Genomic DNA, 17293 nt, shown 5'->3' on the forward strand with positions numbered 1-17293 from the left:
ATATTTGCATGCTCCCTATGGTGGCTGAAACAGAGCAGAATTTTGCAAGCCTTTTTGCTTCCTTTTTTTGCAGCCCCCCAACTGCATCCCACTGATCACATTCTTATGGACATTGCCTAAACTTCCAAATACCAGAATTATTAATTTACAGTTGTATCCAAGTTGTTGAATGAGATCTACCAGTGGCTGATATTTCAATAGTTTAGAATAGTATTAAGTAGCAAGTATCCATATACAGGTCAAAACAGCAGCCCACCTCAAAGATACATACAGATTTCATAACCTCATTTATAATTACAATGTCAGGAGTATTGAGTACACACACACACACACACACACACACACACACACACACACACACACACACACACACACACATATATATAACGGATACACAGGTTTTTAATGCATGTCTACTTAGGGTGTAGTCTAACTTGATTTCATTATGCCAAATAAACACAAAGTTAAAAAAAAAAATAAGGTAAAATAATTTTGAAATTCATATTATTATTTCTGTGCATATCTCTGTTCTCTGGGACCCCAAACATAAAACCTGTAGAGTCAATCTCAACAGAAAGCAGGAGATAAAGTGCATTAAAAGACATGCAAATATTAAGAACAATTCTCTGCTGACACACTTCAGCTAATCGTGGAAATTGAACCTGCGTCAGAGAGTGATGGTTGCTTTAAATAAATTAATTCACTGAAAAAAAGAAGATTGCACAATTTTCACTTGATTATGCACAGGCAAAGTGCAATAACTACAGTGAGCTGGAAGCAATTAGAAATCATTCTATTGTGGTACAGGAGACAACAATAAAACAGAAGGCGAGAGAAAGATGATCGTAATCTTGAAAAGTCTGATGCAGGGAATAGTTTAAATGAACAGATAATTGCATGAGAGAGAAAAAAGCAGCACCAACACAAACAGACCTATACTGAAAAAAGAAAACAACAAAAAAAAAAACACCTATGAAGTCCAAAGGCCTTGTTATTCTCTCTTTTATACAGTACAGTATCAATCTCCCCCTTAAGCATCTGAAAATGAATAAAGGGCAATGAATGTTGCTTCAATCCACCGGATGGGCTTTAGGAGTGATTTTGCCATGTTTTGGTTTATAATAACGATAAAAATCTCGATATCTCGCCGCTTTTTAATCACACTAGCACATTCATCTCGGAATGATTTGGAATGTAATTTGGTGGGAGAGGTAATCAGGTTTTGCGTTAATTGACTTTACGGCCTACAGATAGAAGGGTTTTTCTGCTTCAGTAATTACCGCCCGCCACTCTCTTGTCTAGTCAGGAGTGCCTGTTGCAGTGCCGACCACCTCCCGGTGCGTATTAATGATGCGTGAGGTGTTGCTGTGCCAGTGGGGAGTTACACAAAAGGAAATACTGGCCAACCGAGCATACAGGACACACAAGATTCTAGCGTTTCCACAGGTGCTTCATGCACAGCTGTCATCAAAATCAACAAAGTCTGCAGCATAGACAGCTTCACTGATTAAAAAATGCAACATTTTAACTTCCTTATGCTGTGTCGCTCACTTTCAAGGTGTCTAGTCGGTGACCAAAGTTGCCGAAGGTCAAACTTCGCTAGCAGTCTCTTTCACTTATTGTCAGTGCATTACTGTAACTCGCTGTCATTGTGAATGTATCTTCAGTGTAGACGTGTGTCTTTCTGCCTTGCGTCTCTTTTTGTCCTTTTCTCTCTCACCTTATTTGTGATGCTTCAAAAACTCTTTTGTATTGCTCCTCCCTGATATAAACAGACTCAGAGCGCAGATGTTTTCCAACGCAAATACAAACAGAGCGTGAACTAGAATACATGCGGCACTCTCAAAGCTCCTAAATAAACAGGCACAAAGACGCAACCAAAGCATATCAATAGACAGGATTACGTCATCGAGATCCAGTCAAAATAAGAAAAAAAAAACACTTTTGTTTGAAATTTTTTTGTACATCTAGACTGAGAGATGCTTGTTACGAGCTCTGCCAATAGGGGGAGTAGTTTTGAGAACCTGAAAGCACAATTAACTGTAGACTGTGTTCACTTTATAGGGAACTACTACAGAGTGAAACAGGACACAGCGTGTTATTTCATAACCAGAGATCCCTCAGGAAAAGCAACATTGTTTTGATTTTTGAAGACAATACAGTAATAAACCTCCTGCCATGACTGCTGACAGGTTTTTGGATGTGATCGATTCACAAGACAATCAGATCATGAGATTGAAGGCATTTTGTTTTGAAAACACAAGCTCTCACTTTAACGCATGAGGTGAGAAGAATGATGCAAATTCAAACACATCAACAAAATTAATTCAGAAAAAGGAACTCCAATACAAGGAATTCTGATTATTAATGAGTCTGCGAATACAAACACTGAAGTCAAAATGCTCTCAACTGGGTTGAATAAATATAAAATGAGATCTGAAATATGTCATGCGTGTGTTGGGTGCAGATTTGTGACTTACGGGTTTCCGTAGTCCCAGACAACACACTGAGGATCCGTTGTGCCCTGAAAGAAAAACAGAAAAAGTTAGGAATGACTCTAAAACAAGACAAAACAAATAGTGTCGCATAGTAGAACAGCAGAAAGAAATAATATACTGCATGCATTTGTGTCTGTATGAAGGGAGATGAAGCGTGGGAGAACATATGTGAATTTTATCGATTTATTCAGCAACATAATCAAAACAGGTGGCATCTGCAAACACACAAATATTCACATACATAACAAACATATTCTGAAAATTCTCTTATAAACTGTTTGTGAAATGTTTAGCTTCAGAAAAATATATACCATATTTCTGCCACTTGGTTAAATAATGTGTTAACTAATATAAATTAAAATTGACCAAGACTCCCTGGTAGAAGAGATGTGTGACATTTTTCTTACAATTATTCTTATTATTATACATTCAAATTAAAACAAGTATTTTTAATTATTAATACAATTAAAAATATAAGGGTCAACACAATTAAAAAAAATAATCGTCAACACGATTATAAATTATGACACGATAAACAAACATAAAACATACACAAATATAAAACAGTTATTTTAAATTGTAATAATATTTCACAATATTACACTATATATACACATATATATATACACACACACACACACACATTTTCCTTAAAAACAAAAAACTAAAAAACTTTCTCTTGAGCCCAGAGTACATACTAGGTGAATCATAAAAAAAGGCTCATTCTTGCTTCACTGATTTGTGAGAGTCTGCGATGATGCTCTCACTTTATGCCCAGTGTGAGACTCTAATCAGGGTTCAGTGGTGCATGGTTGGATGAACAGCTCATTATTGATTCATAAACGAATCAACTGCTATAATTGACTAATCTGTCTCAGCTCAAGTTATGCCTGCTATGTCTGTTCAGGAAGAGGAGTCCCACATGGGATCGTATGACCTGAACAATGATCACCTCTGACCTTCAGGGGTACAACAGACTCCCTCTAGGACTTCCAGAATCAGAGGGCAATTATATCTTGTTATATGGTCTCAGTGAGGTTGTATTTTTCCAATGAAGATGGATTCAGCGTGATACAGGTGCTATACAGGATTTTTTTAACATTTCATTGTGCCCCAAGTGGTTAAAAAATGCCACATACTGGGTTGGATCAAATGATTGAATTACATTTTGACAGCTGACACAAAGTAATAAGTGTTTGAATGACAGATGGTTGACACAGTCCGCTCCAGTGGCTTTCAGGATAGAATAGCAGCCTAATCAGTCCAGAAACACTCACGCAGATGTTCGATAATTGTGATATGTTTGCTAAGGCCAGTTTTAAGTGTCCAGTATGGACTTGTGGTATTTGATTGGCTCGAATGTACTTATCAGCACCACAGACAGATGGCATTGGTACTCCAATTCATAATCAAAACAAAACCAACAAAACATGTAATCAAACAAATCATTAAAAAAAAACAACAAAAACAACCAACAGAATAAATCATTTAAAATCAAAACTGACAGCCAGACGCGATTGGACATCAGTGATCAATAACCAGTGTAGACGCCAGTAAGCCCGTGTTAAGACTGATGAATGGGGAGGAAACCAGCCAATGACACAGCTGGAGTGCACTGCCTCCATTCCCAGCAGCCTCTGGGAGTCAGAATGGCTCAGAGCAGCTGTCCACACAGAAAGGACAAGTCCCAACACACAGCATCAGAATCCACCCCCCCAATCCCCCCCCCCATTTCCCACACATCTGCGGCCGGGGCTCTACTGGACAATCTGGACACTGACCCCTGCCAAGGTCTTTCGTACGCAGATGGGACTTACCCAGGACAGGTCATGACCTCGGCACGAGGGGGACGCACACATATAAAACATTCACGAATCACGTCCACTCCCGCATTCCCATAACTCACGCCTCTATAGAGGAGACAGCAGGTAAAGGTTGCCATGACGACTAGGACAACACAACAACAGCATTCTCCACCAAGCAGATTACTTCACCAATGAACAACAAAACAATCAGCATTCTCACAATTTTCAAAAAACCCTTGAGGGTATATTTTTATTACATTTTTTCCCACATAAAATATTGAGAGCCTTTATGTGCAGTACTTTATGTCCTGTGCATTTAGGGATTGTTAAAGATGTTCTATTCATAACAGAGGATCATTAATAGAGGGTCATTTTAACAGAACTGTATTTCGTGCCTGATTATGGTGTTCAAACAGACTTACTGTACTAGAAGTCTGCGCTCACTGCATCTAAGGCAATTTGTCAGCATGAGTGAATGTGCATTGGTTATAGGTCATAACTAGCAGTACAGAACCAAAAGGGGAAATATAAGAATATATAAGAAGGCAGAAATTATATGAAATGAAAATTCGTTAACACTTTAGTACAGGGACCAATTCTCACTAGTTTCTCATTAGCATGCGTATTATTAACACACTGGCTGTTTATTAGTACATATTCTGCATGACCATATCCTACATCTCTAATCCTACCCAATACCTAAACTTAACAATTACCTTAATAACTATTAATAAGCAGCAAATTAGGAGTTTATTGGGGCAAAGGTTGTAGTTAATGGTTTGTTAATAGTGAAAATCAGACCTTTAAAAAAAGTGTGAGGAAAATTCTGAGAATATATGAAAATATTCCTCTATTCTGCATATATAAACTACCATTCATAAGTTCATGGGGTCTGTAAGATTTTTTAAAACTAAATAAACACTTATATTATGCGAGGATACATTAAATTGATCAAAAGTGACGGTAAAGACTGCTGTACTTTTAAACTTACAAAAAATATTCAGCATCACAACTGTTTTCAATATTGATGAGAATTTATTTCTGAGAGTTTTTTTTTTTTAAATTCAGCTTTGCCATCACAGGAATAAGTTACATTTTAAAACAGGAAACCGATATGTATTAATGTTGAATTAATATTTCACAATATTACTCTTTTTACTGCATTTTGATCAAATAAATGCAGCTTTGCTGAGCAGAAGAGACATTCAACAACAACAAAAGTTCACCAACCCCAACTTTTGAATGATAGTGTATTAGAAAATAAAAGTGCTTCAACTAGTCACCCAAGTGATTTAGTTAATATTAAAGCCTGTTAAAATATAAATAAAAGTATGAAGTACTTACATTGAGCAAAGGGGCGAGTTCCACTGATACCAAGGGCTCAGTGGGCTTGGGTAAAGGACGTACCGTCACAGTCAGAATCTTCGAGCTGATCACGAATGGATCTCTGTCAGGAAGGAACACAGAGAGCGTTAGATCCAAAACTGACTACATTTAAAATCAAACAATACTCAGCTGATTAGACATCATTCAGAATTTAAGAACTGGCTCCCTTCAAGACTGAATTGGACACAGCCCACAGAATGTTCAATTGGGAATGGAATTGAAATGACAAAATGATGAAATTCAAAATGGCAGTTCAAACACAGTCACACAATAGAGAATGTTTATTAGTTGACAAATTGTCACAAAATGATTGGTTCATTTGAAAATATTCAACATATTTATTCTCAAACACTTTTTTTTTTTCAACTGATTACACATATCTCTCTAAACTAGGTTCAATATTGCCAAAATAATTTACATAAAAACAGATTTTAATTTTTGTTACATTTTTTAATTTTTTTAAAAATATTTTTTTATTAAATTTGTTTTTGATTTATTAAATAAAATAGAATAAACAAAAATACATAAATAAATTAAATACAAATCTCTAATACATTTCAAATACTTGTTAGAATTGGTTAATACATTTACTGCAGTGAATTTCTTTAAATTTCATTGCATTTTAAATGAAATTTGATTCAAATGAATTCTGAATGGTGCATAACCCTGGCAGGTAAACCGTGACAGAGCATGATACAATGGCTGAGTTCCACCGTTTGTGTGTGTGTGTCTGTGTGTTTTAAATCCATTGGCAGAGCTATTTTGGACCATCCTGCGCTATCTATTTTTGGTGTGTGAGGGTGTGTGTGTGCGTTACGGAGAGAGATAAAACTTGTGGGAGTTGGGTCACAGGGAGTTACATTCTGTCACAAACAAATCGGGCAGGTTAGCTCCCCCTGGGGCAGCAAGAGCAAGAATGTGTGCTCTGCGCAGAAAATTAATGAGACACAAAGCAAAAGCAGACCAAAAACAAACAAATAGCCTTGATCCCATACATATTCAACGAGCTCCGTCACAATCAACCACACTGAGGAGCAATGACCTGGATACCCGTGCCTCTAACATGGCTCACAATAGAAAGCGACAGAAGCAAACACAAGCAGCGGTTATCGGCACGCTCTTGTGTTCCTCGTCAGGGTTGAGGGATCTGAGTTTGGACAGTGAACTACAGACCCCAGCAGGGCTTGAGCAGGAGAAGAGATGACTCTACATACCCCCCGGTGTCAGCTGTACAAATCAGTCTAATTACACTTATCTCCTTTCTCTCAATACAGTCGGGCTCTCAGTAGTGGCTATACTGATGGCAATGGCAACACAGTTACATGGAAAATCTAAAAATGTAGCCTCGTGCTTACCCTAACTGTGCACAACGTGAATATTTTCCCGTAAGTGCTCTTTATGTTCACACTGAAAGCGCAAATGATGCGTGCCATTATGAATATGAACAAAATGTATGTAAAAACTGTCCCTGTAAAACCTGAGCTACTATATGAGACTTAAGATACTGAAGTATCTTGTTATAATTTTCTCAGTGATTCTGTCATTAATTACTCGCCCTCATGTCGTTTCAAACCTGTAAGACCTTCGTTCATCTTCGGGACACAAATTAAGATATTTTCGATGGAATCTGAGAGCTGTCTGACCCTGGATAGACAACAACACAACTGAAATGTTCCCAAGTCCAGAAACGTAGCAAGGAGATCTGTGAATTAATCCATGTAACATCAGTGGTTAATCCGCAATTATACGAAGCTACGAGAATACTTTTTGTGCGCAAAACGACTTTATTCAACAATTTGTCGCAGCTGAGATATTCTCCAAAATGGCACCAGGGTGATGCGGAGGAGACAAATTGTTGAATAAAGTTGTTTTTTTTATTTTTTGCTTGTTTGTCTTTTGCGCACAAAAACTATTCTCGTAGCTTCATATAATTGCGGATGAACCACTGATGTCACATGGATTCATTCACAGATCTCCTTGCTACATTTCTGGGGAACATTTCAGTTGCGTTGCTGTCTATGCAGGGTCAGACAGCTGCAGATTCAATTGAAAAAAATCTTAATTTGTGTTCCAAAGATGAACGAAGGTCTTACGGGTTTGAAATGACTTGAGGGTGAGAAATTAATGACAGAATTTTCATATTTGGGTGAACTAACCCTTTAAGTTAAAAAGTTTAATAAATAGGACAAAAATGTTTGAATTAAAAAGTAAATAAGTTTGTGTCACTGAACCACATACTCCAAGTTAAATATAAAGAGAAAACTAATCACATAATTTTTTCGAAAAAATACAAATTCTAATTGCTTTGCTTTTACCTTTTAGTGTCTGTCAAGACTAATAATGTTCCCCTGTGTCAATCTCTGTGAGAACAGCTGAGTCAGTTTGATAAGGCTTTGGCTGTGTAACGGAAAATTTGAGGATTTAAGAGCCACATCCCTTGGCACAACATCAGAATATCCATGGCATGGATCACAGGATTAACAGGTGGAGCAGGAATAGGAGGTATTCTAGGAACAGACAGCGCTGCATGTCCATTTTAGACTGCTGCTGATAAACTAGAGCAGAAGATAGTGTGGCAGCACAATGAGCCTACAAAGGGGGGGAAACTTTACTGGATTGACCACGGTTAATCCTGTATAAAGTAGTATGAACTGTTGACCTCCCATCAGAATATAAAGGGTACGGTCAAGACCTCCAAATAAGCATCTTAGTTAAAACAGTCTTAATGATTGTTCCACTTTCATTCTTTGGATCAATTTCAATTTTGTCCATTGTCTCTGCCAGCTGGTGTCAATCGTATGCAGAGAAACAGAATGAATGTCCTTGTAAAAAATGTATTAAAATACATAAACACATGTTCACAGACACTCAAACACTGGACTTACTTTGGTGGGGGCATTATGAGGCCGAGGGTGCGGTACAGGATGGCTCCGATGACAAAATACGGTGTGTCGTCTGATTCTATGAGACAGAAAGGGTTAAATTGTCAAAAAAATACATGAAACATCCTGAATTTCCCAGATTAAAACTCCAAATGAATTGAACTATATAAAGAAGGGAAAACTTTTAAAATAAAACATCTGAGAAGTTCTTAAAGGAAGAAAAAAAAAATCAGTTTAAAAAATATATATAAAAAAATGTATGTGATCAAGCAATAATATACTTTATTTATATTTTGAATACAAGGGAGTGTATAAATTTGAATGAATGAATGAAATGAATCGTAAGTAAAAACTTTCTAATAAGGAATTATTAATTAAAAGTAACAAAATTCATTCAGAATTAGTTTTTTTTTTTTTTTTTTTTAACTGCATTGTGGAAACTGCATTTTCATATAAGTTTAAGTATTTAATTTAATTTAATATTTTATTTTATTTTATTTTGTATTTTTAAATAAATTAATACATAAGAAAAAAAAATAACATTGAACATTGATCTATATGCTTAAAATCAAATATGAAGGGAAAACACATCACATCACATGATCATAATATGCAGCTCCAAAAACATAAAGCAGAACATAAAATTTTTATAATATAACATTCTCATTTAAGTTTAAGTGTTTAATCTAATACACACACTCTCTCACAAACACTCACTTTTTGTACATTAATACATAGGACAAAAAAAAAAAAAAAAAAACCTGAGCATTATGTCACTGATCCACATACTCATACTCAAATATGCAAGAAAAACACACATCTCTACGATGTTATGATCATAATATGCAGCTCCAGCTGAAGGAACCAATAACACAAAGCACAATATAAAAGAAGGGCATTTAAGAAAACTCTTAGAGAGAATCAGAACAAAGCCTGACATTTAAAAGACACAGAAAGGAGGGGATTCATAGAGATATGACCACCAATTCTGTTCCCAGGCCATCTGTCCACTCCTCCCTACTGGCTCCGTAGCCCTGTTTCAGCAGCACACATCTCCGTGCTTTTCATATCATTTTTTTTGTTCTCTACTCTGCACGAATGCCTTGCCTCCACATGAACCTCATCATCTGTTCTTTTCTGAAACACTATTTATCAAGGACCTCTTTCTTCTCCATCCCTCTTCAGTCTCATCCAATTCTTCTTCTCCACGAAATGCTGTGAGCCTCCAGTGAGACTCGTCCCTGAGTAAATGCCATCATATTTCACTTATGGAGGACATGCTTCGGACACAAAGTGAAAGTGATACGGTAATTGGTGATGTAACGGGCCTAAAGTCCACATTTCATTGCTCTGTTGTTCTCATGCTGCACTGGAAGTCCTCGCAGCTATTCAAAGTTTATCCAGAGATGGAAAATGAGCATTTAGCCCTGTTCTAAGGCACTTCAGAGGCTCTGATTTTACTGCAAATTTCATGAAGAGAAACTCAGCCAAGCATGGCTGAAACACTGTTGCAATTTCCACTGACATTATGAAATTTAAGGTTTAATAATTTAGCTTGAATAGAGCTTTCTAAAATCACAGAACACAATATGCATGCTCTCTGATGCAAAAGAATACGCATGTCACAAAGTATGAGTGAATAATGTAATCTCAAAAGCATATATTTGTACCTCTCCAAAGTTGTTTATGGTTTAGAACCTAAGAACATTTATTAAATATGTTTAACAGTTTTTTTTTTTTTTTTTTTTATCTGTGTTTGACATGATAATGCATATTTATTGTGAAAATAAATGTTCATATCTATCTATCTATCTATCTATCTATCTATCTATCTATCTATCTATCTATCTTCATAAATTTGAAAACATTTTGTTCTATGGTATATTTTACCATATATATTATATATATACATATTTTTTCTGTTTTATTTTAATTTCAGATTAGGTTTTAGTTATTGTTATGTGATGTCATATTTTATTCATTCATATTTTATCTTTTTATCCATTTTATTCGTTTTAATAAGTTGAATACTTCAACTTAAAATGTTTTTTGTTGTTATTTTTTGTTATAGTTTCTATAGTTATAAAGTCTATAGTTTATAATTTCAGCTAATATTTATATCATTTTTCAGCTTTATTTCAAATAGCAAACCTTTTTTTATTATTTTATTTAGCTTTATTTTAGCTTTTTGTTGCTGTTGTTGTTGTGAATAATACCAGCACTGATGCTTAAAAAAAAAAAAAAAAAAAAAAAAAAAAACTTTGTGTCGTTGAAAGATACCCACAGACAGACACATTAAGTTTAATCGCAGTTCTATTTTGGACCATCATGCGCTAAAAATAACTAAAATCAGCCAGTTTCACGGCTAATTTAATGCCCAAAATCTCTCATTTAGCTCAGTTTTCTGTCAAAGGATGAATAAAGGGAGGCGTGCATCTTCCCTTCACTAAGAACGGGGATGTCACAGGACAAGTGACGTGACTCATCCAGCAACACTGCAGTTCTATCAGACTCAGCAAATCAAATGCCAATCAGCTCCACAGCGCTTCTGCCAGCATCTTAAACTATGAGTTAATAGATGACAATCACACAACAAGCCCTTTTGGTCTGGTCTGAATGGAGCCTGACTTCTATCTTCTCTCTATTCTCTGAGCTATCACTTCAACAATGCTATTTTGAGAAAGGGCCCTGATGAACCTTTCCTTTTTTTCAACAGAAAACCATTCTGGACAAAGCTCAGCCCAGGGAGCCATCTTATCTCCGATGGCAGTGGGCAGAATGGGGAGCGTGTCGAGACGGGAAGTGTTTGTTATTTCCTGCTGGGTGGTCCTCCATGGGCAGGCAGGTCTGTAATGGTTTAGCCTGGAGTTGTTGAGACACTCGTCAAGACACTAGCAATAATGGTCATTTCTTTGATGTCCATTTGTTTCTTTCTCATTTCATTCAGCACTCGCTTCAGCCTTCAAACCAGCTCTTCCCGGACCACATCCTGTGTTTTCATTCTCTCAGGCAGAATATCTCTCGTTTTTCGCTATCTTAACAATACTAATTAATTAGCCCATTTAATCCTCCCATACCACCAACATTTCATTGGCCCATTTATTCTTCCTATTCTCTCAACCGTGTCTTTTCTCAAAGCACTGACTGATTGAATTCAGTTCTTTTCTGCAGTCAGCTAAACACGACTGTACATACCAAAGCTTAATGCTGCTAAGAATTGTACACACAGAGTTTGGTTATTTATCTAAGAATGGGAGTTCTTCTGAGCAGTACACACAGAAAATGACAATTGATCGCCATCTTGGTAGCTAATTTCATTGCTGGAAATGGATATATAATTACAGCTCCTATAGCTACTTGAATGTGGAAAAATGTTTGAATAGCAAATGGCAAATTAGCAATAAAATCTAAAGACAATGGAGCTATGGAATTTTTTTTTTATACTTAACTAAATATTTTACAGGATGGTCTTATTAATACAGAAAAAATATGAGCTGGGAGAAGAAATAAGTTTAATTTCAATGTTTGTTTTGTGTTCGCTTGCAAAAAACATGGATTTTGCATTCCCCTGAGAAACTTTGTATTTTCTCGCAAAACATTTGAGCATGATCGCAAAAACTGGTTATGGTAATAATATGACTAGGAAAGCATTTCTTTTTGTCCCATTCCTTAACTCTTGTTTTCAAGTGAATTCAGGTGCAATTTTGACCCGAAAGTTGCAGCCAGGACTGTTTTGACAATAATAATAAATAGCCATATTATTATATATAGTCAAGGGAAAAAAAAATTAAAATAAGATATTTTAAAGAATTCTGAAGAACCAAACAGTTCTTGGTCCCCACTGACTTCCATAGTAGGGAAATAAATACTATGGAAGTCAATGGGGACCATCAGCTGTTTGATTACCAGCATTCTCCAAAATATCTTCTTTTATGTTCAACATAAGAAAGAAACATATACAGGTTTGAAACAACATGAGGGTGAATAAATAACGACAACATTTCTATCCCTTTAAGCTTCTCAAGTTTTAAAAGAAAGGTTCCCATTTCCCATATCTTTTGTTGTTGACATTAAAGTTTCTCAAATTAAATCTCCTGGCACAAGCTCTGTCTGTCATACTGTAGAAGATTTGCATAGATCAACAAATAATAAAACAGTCACATCCAACCACAAACCAAACTCACTAACAAAACTACACAAGGTAAAAGAAAATATAATCCAGACTACATAAACATGGGAGCAATCAATAAGAAAATAGTCTCTGCTAACCACAAAGCATTCTGTGCAGTGAATTTTTGGCTGCCAAGAGCATGAAATCATCAAAACTCAGTTTAACAATTCAAACAATTTTGAAACTGTGTATGGTCGCTGGTAGATGTCCAATGAAAAGTCTGTTGAGCATCACTGATTTAGGTGACTCATTCCTGCATTTTAATGCAGATTCAATGCTCAGAGCTCAGGCAGTGTGTACATGTTCTAGGAGGGATGGCAAAAAGACAGGAGAAAGATGTTTGAAACTCTTGCTGATACCAAAGGATCTCATTAATAACAATGATGGAGCTGCACGCAGAGATTCAGTGCAACTCACATACTGTTACCACAAAAACAACATGATCGTTGAAAACACAACCCAAACAATAATGTATATTTACACATTGTATATATCACATTTAGGCATAACTAAAACTCTTTGCTTCTGTCTTGGATAAACAGATTAGAAAATGTTTCAAGCTGGAATCAAACCTGTAAGATTACTATCTGTTAACAGGCACTAACACAACACATCCCATATCACTCACCATCAGAAGACAGGGTGAAGACTTCTTTGGGGATGAAGAGTTTGTCGTCTGCAGAACGTGCCCAGTCTTTCATTCCTCTCCTCCCCTTCATGGGGAAGTTGATGTCACTGGAAACAGCTGAAACCGGTTCTCGCTGGATGGTGATTACTGACAGAACCAGAGAAAGACAGATTAACAGTCTTAAAAGTTCAAATATTAAACACCTCATGGATGTACCTTTAAGAGATCTGCACTGCAGGCCAACATGACCTTTTTTTTGTGGCACTTTAGTGGATGCCATGGAAACTTACTGAGGTTGTTGGTGACGGCCAGAAAGCTCTGGAACGGCTTTTGAGCCTCTCCAACTAGATGAATGAAGTCTTCCACAACTCTCATCAGTAACACAGAACCCGGAGAGACCTGATTGATCAAAAGTGGCAGTGAAGATATTTATAATCTTACAAAAGATTTCTTTTTCAAATAAATGCTTTTAAATCTTCTATTCATTAAAGAATTCTGGAGAAAAAAAAAAACTTTTTCAACCAAAATTAGCAGCACAACTGTTTTCAACACTGATGATAAGAAATGTTTCCTGAACACAAAATCAGCACATTAGAAGTGCTAACAAAATCAGCTAAGCAAAACATAACACACCCAAATAAAATAAAAAAAAAAACCGGCCCCAAAACTTTGAACGATAGTGTACATAATAACGCTCGTAATAGACAACAGACAGAAAAACCACTAAAGACAAACAAAGCTGTTTGTTACTGACAAAAATAAAAATTCATCCTCAAATAAATTTTCACATCCAAATCTATATATACAACCAAACAGCCGATAAATTCTGTCTTCAATAATTTTTCATTTTCAGTGCTATTTTTACAGCCAAATCGTGATAGTTTATGATGCAGCCGTGAAACTATGATGGAAAATAAGCATCCACGTGTGAGATGAGGCACAGTAAATATCGTCATCCCTCCGCTCTGTCATGTTTATTAATTGGCACCAGGTTTTAATTCACTAGCCCTTTGTTCCATAAAACAGCATGCCACTTGCACATTTCACTGTCAAGTTTCTTTACTTGGAGCCCATTTCTCAATCTAATTGGAATTTTATTCTTTCTTCCCATGTATGGAAAAAAAAAAGCCATTTGTGATTGTCTGAGGAATGTGGTGTTGCTCCATGCCATAGTGGACTCCAATTTATAGAATATATACACTTTTGTTTTGTATTTGCTTTGAATTAATCCCAAATTAAACGTATTGTAATATGTGGCAGATGGTGATTTTATATGCATCCAGAGTAGATTGGTGCTCATTGTAGGTTTGAAATAAATAGGAGGGGAACTTACATCATTCTTTCCCAAACAGGCTTCTGGTATCTTTCACAAAATGACCTAATTTCCTTAGTCTGCTGAAAATACGCTAGTTGACAGAAATCTGACTGGTAAATTGTGACTTCTGTGAAATATATGTATATATATGTATGCATTGTGACTTCTGGTATAATATGCAATTGAAGAAGACCGGTTGCCACGGACAACAACATCAAAACACCCTTACAGACAACATTCTACACAAGCAAATACAATAAGAACCATATCCAAAGACAACAGTCTCTACATGGTACTACCATGGAACCATATGCAAAAAAAAAAAAAAAAAAAAAAAAAAAAAAAAACTTTTAATGTGGTATTGTGTAAAACAACACGTTAATACCACAATATTAGCTACCAAAGTTTTGTAAGATTTTATATTTATATTTAAATTCATATAATCCCCTGTTATCATTAAAGCTTTTGCACAAATTTTATCACGTTACATGTACAAAAACCATGGTAGAACAATGAAACCCTAACTACATGGTATCTCATGGAAATGTACCAAAAAATTTACCCCAAGAAAAAATACAATTTAAGTATTTTTATATGTTACTCCAAGAAAAGATACAGTGGATGTATTATCATGCATAATTCATGAAAACATTATTGCTTGGATTCATATTCATTCAGTATGCAAACTCAAGATTTCTCTGTTATTAATAGCTCCTGTTATATGTCCAATCAGTAAGAGTCCAGATGGTGTGGCAAAGCTCTGTTACTGAAGGGCAGCAAGACTAAGACAATCGCAAACACAAGAACACACATATAAAGTACTGTACATTCACTAACAGACATACAGTATTAACAGTGAGAGGCTTGTGATGCATGAGCCTGAACAGGTGTCATGTTTATGTAAAAATTATGCTACAGTTTTCAGAATCTCACTGTAACTGAAAAAGAAAACTAAAAAAAGTAATGGCTCAAAAATATACAGGTTCTGATAAAACAGAAATTGTGTACAGTACATACAGTCAAAATGAATTCAATATCGTCCCCATTTACTTTCCGTTTGTAAAGTATAATAAAAATATTATAACCTGACACTCACCATTCAATAACAATTTCAAAATATAAACACATTATAAATAATCAAAATATTATAACTTGAGTTTCAGCTGTCACGGTCTATTGGATAATATTGTCAAGTGCTAAATACAATACCTAAAGGTGCTGTATGTAAGATTTTGACTCTACTAAAGCATAAAAATACCATAATATGTTTGCAGATATTTAAGAAACATGATAAGTTAACATACTTGTTTATCTGGAAACAATACAGTCAGTTATTCTCCTTTGAAAATGTGCGTTCCCGGGCCGGTATGTCGATCTTTGTTTTGGTTTGTGAAACCCGCCCACTGGCAGTTTACCCAATTGTATTTCGGCACCCAGGGTTGCCAGTTGGCGGAAAATACAGCGCATTTAATTTCATTCATTGTCAAGTGTGCTCGTTCCTGTTTGTGTCGTCAATCTGGCAACCTGCGTGTACGTCAAGTCTGAGGAGTGGCCAGGTGAAAAAAACCCTCTCCAATATTTTGAATTTGGACTGCGATACCTAGTTCAACCACTCGGTGTCAATCCTACATACAGCACCTTTAAATAGTGATTGTTTAAAGGGGTCATATGATGCTGCTAAAAAGAACATTATTTTGTGTATTTGGTGTAATGAAATGTGTTTATGCGGTTTAAGGTTAAAAAAAAAAACACATTATTTTCCACATACTGTACATAATTGTTTCTCCTCTATGCCCCGCCTTCTGAAACGCGTCGATTTTCACAAGGCTCATCTCTCTGAAAAGCAACGTGTGCTGTGATTGGCCAAAATGCCTCAAGCATGTGACGGAAATGTTAAGTCTCATTACATATTGTGATGCCTTGTCCGGCTGGAGCGACGAGACAAAAACATAAAACCCATTATAAACATGAAAAAAAGCACTAGTCCTAGTCTTCTTTTCTAATGCAAAAAAAAAACAAATTAACTTCACCATCTAAACAAAACAACACAACACAAGTGAGCATGAGTGAGCAGAGGCCAGAGGCCTAGAGTTGAACGGCTTGAATGAGCAGAGGCGGGCGGCTTGAGAACGGTCCAGCAAGCGGATTCTACGAAGGAGCGTACCTTGTGCTTGCTGCAACCACATGTGACTCTTTTGGAAGGCCAAACAAAGTAGTTTCGCTTTCACAGTGAAACACACAGCGTCTATACTACATGGCACCGGCGGCAACAACAGTACTACAACGAGAATAAAAGGTACGCCTTCTTTCTTTACATGAACATCTGGGCAGCGTTATGCAAATCTTCCCACATACTGACGTAGATATGTGGGGGCATGTTAGAACGAGCCATTTCAGGGGGGCGTGGACGAGTCTCAACTTTTATAAAGAATATCTCTTTGGATTTGAAACTTTAGTCTTTGCAACTTCACAGATCTTCTTTATTCACCAAGAGCTTGTTACACTCCAAAGAGAAAAGAAAATTTGAAATCGCATCATATGACCCCTTTAAGCAAACTTCACTATTCAATCCGTCCCAGAAACTGTATACAGTATAGTACTGCTGACA

General features: G+C 36.2%; 1 protein-coding gene across 1 annotated transcript in view; it reads right to left on the reverse strand.

Moving 5' to 3' along the window:
- The window catches only part of adgrb2 (adhesion G protein-coupled receptor B2), a 255499-nt gene that overhangs the window by 78986 nt on the left and 159220 nt on the right, over positions 1 to 17293 (reverse strand). Inside the window, 5 exon segments of the mRNA XM_042745491.1 lie at positions 2481 to 2524; positions 5648 to 5750; positions 8575 to 8650; positions 13371 to 13517; positions 13661 to 13769. Of these exon segments, the coding sequence (XP_042601425.1) occupies positions 2481 to 2524; positions 5648 to 5750; positions 8575 to 8650; positions 13371 to 13517; positions 13661 to 13769 (479 nt within the window).

The sequence above is a fragment of the Cyprinus carpio genome, chromosome B19, assembly GCF_018340385.1.
Source record: "Cyprinus carpio isolate SPL01 chromosome B19, ASM1834038v1, whole genome shotgun sequence".
Lineage (NCBI taxonomy): Eukaryota > Metazoa > Chordata > Actinopteri > Cypriniformes > Cyprinidae > Cyprinus > Cyprinus carpio.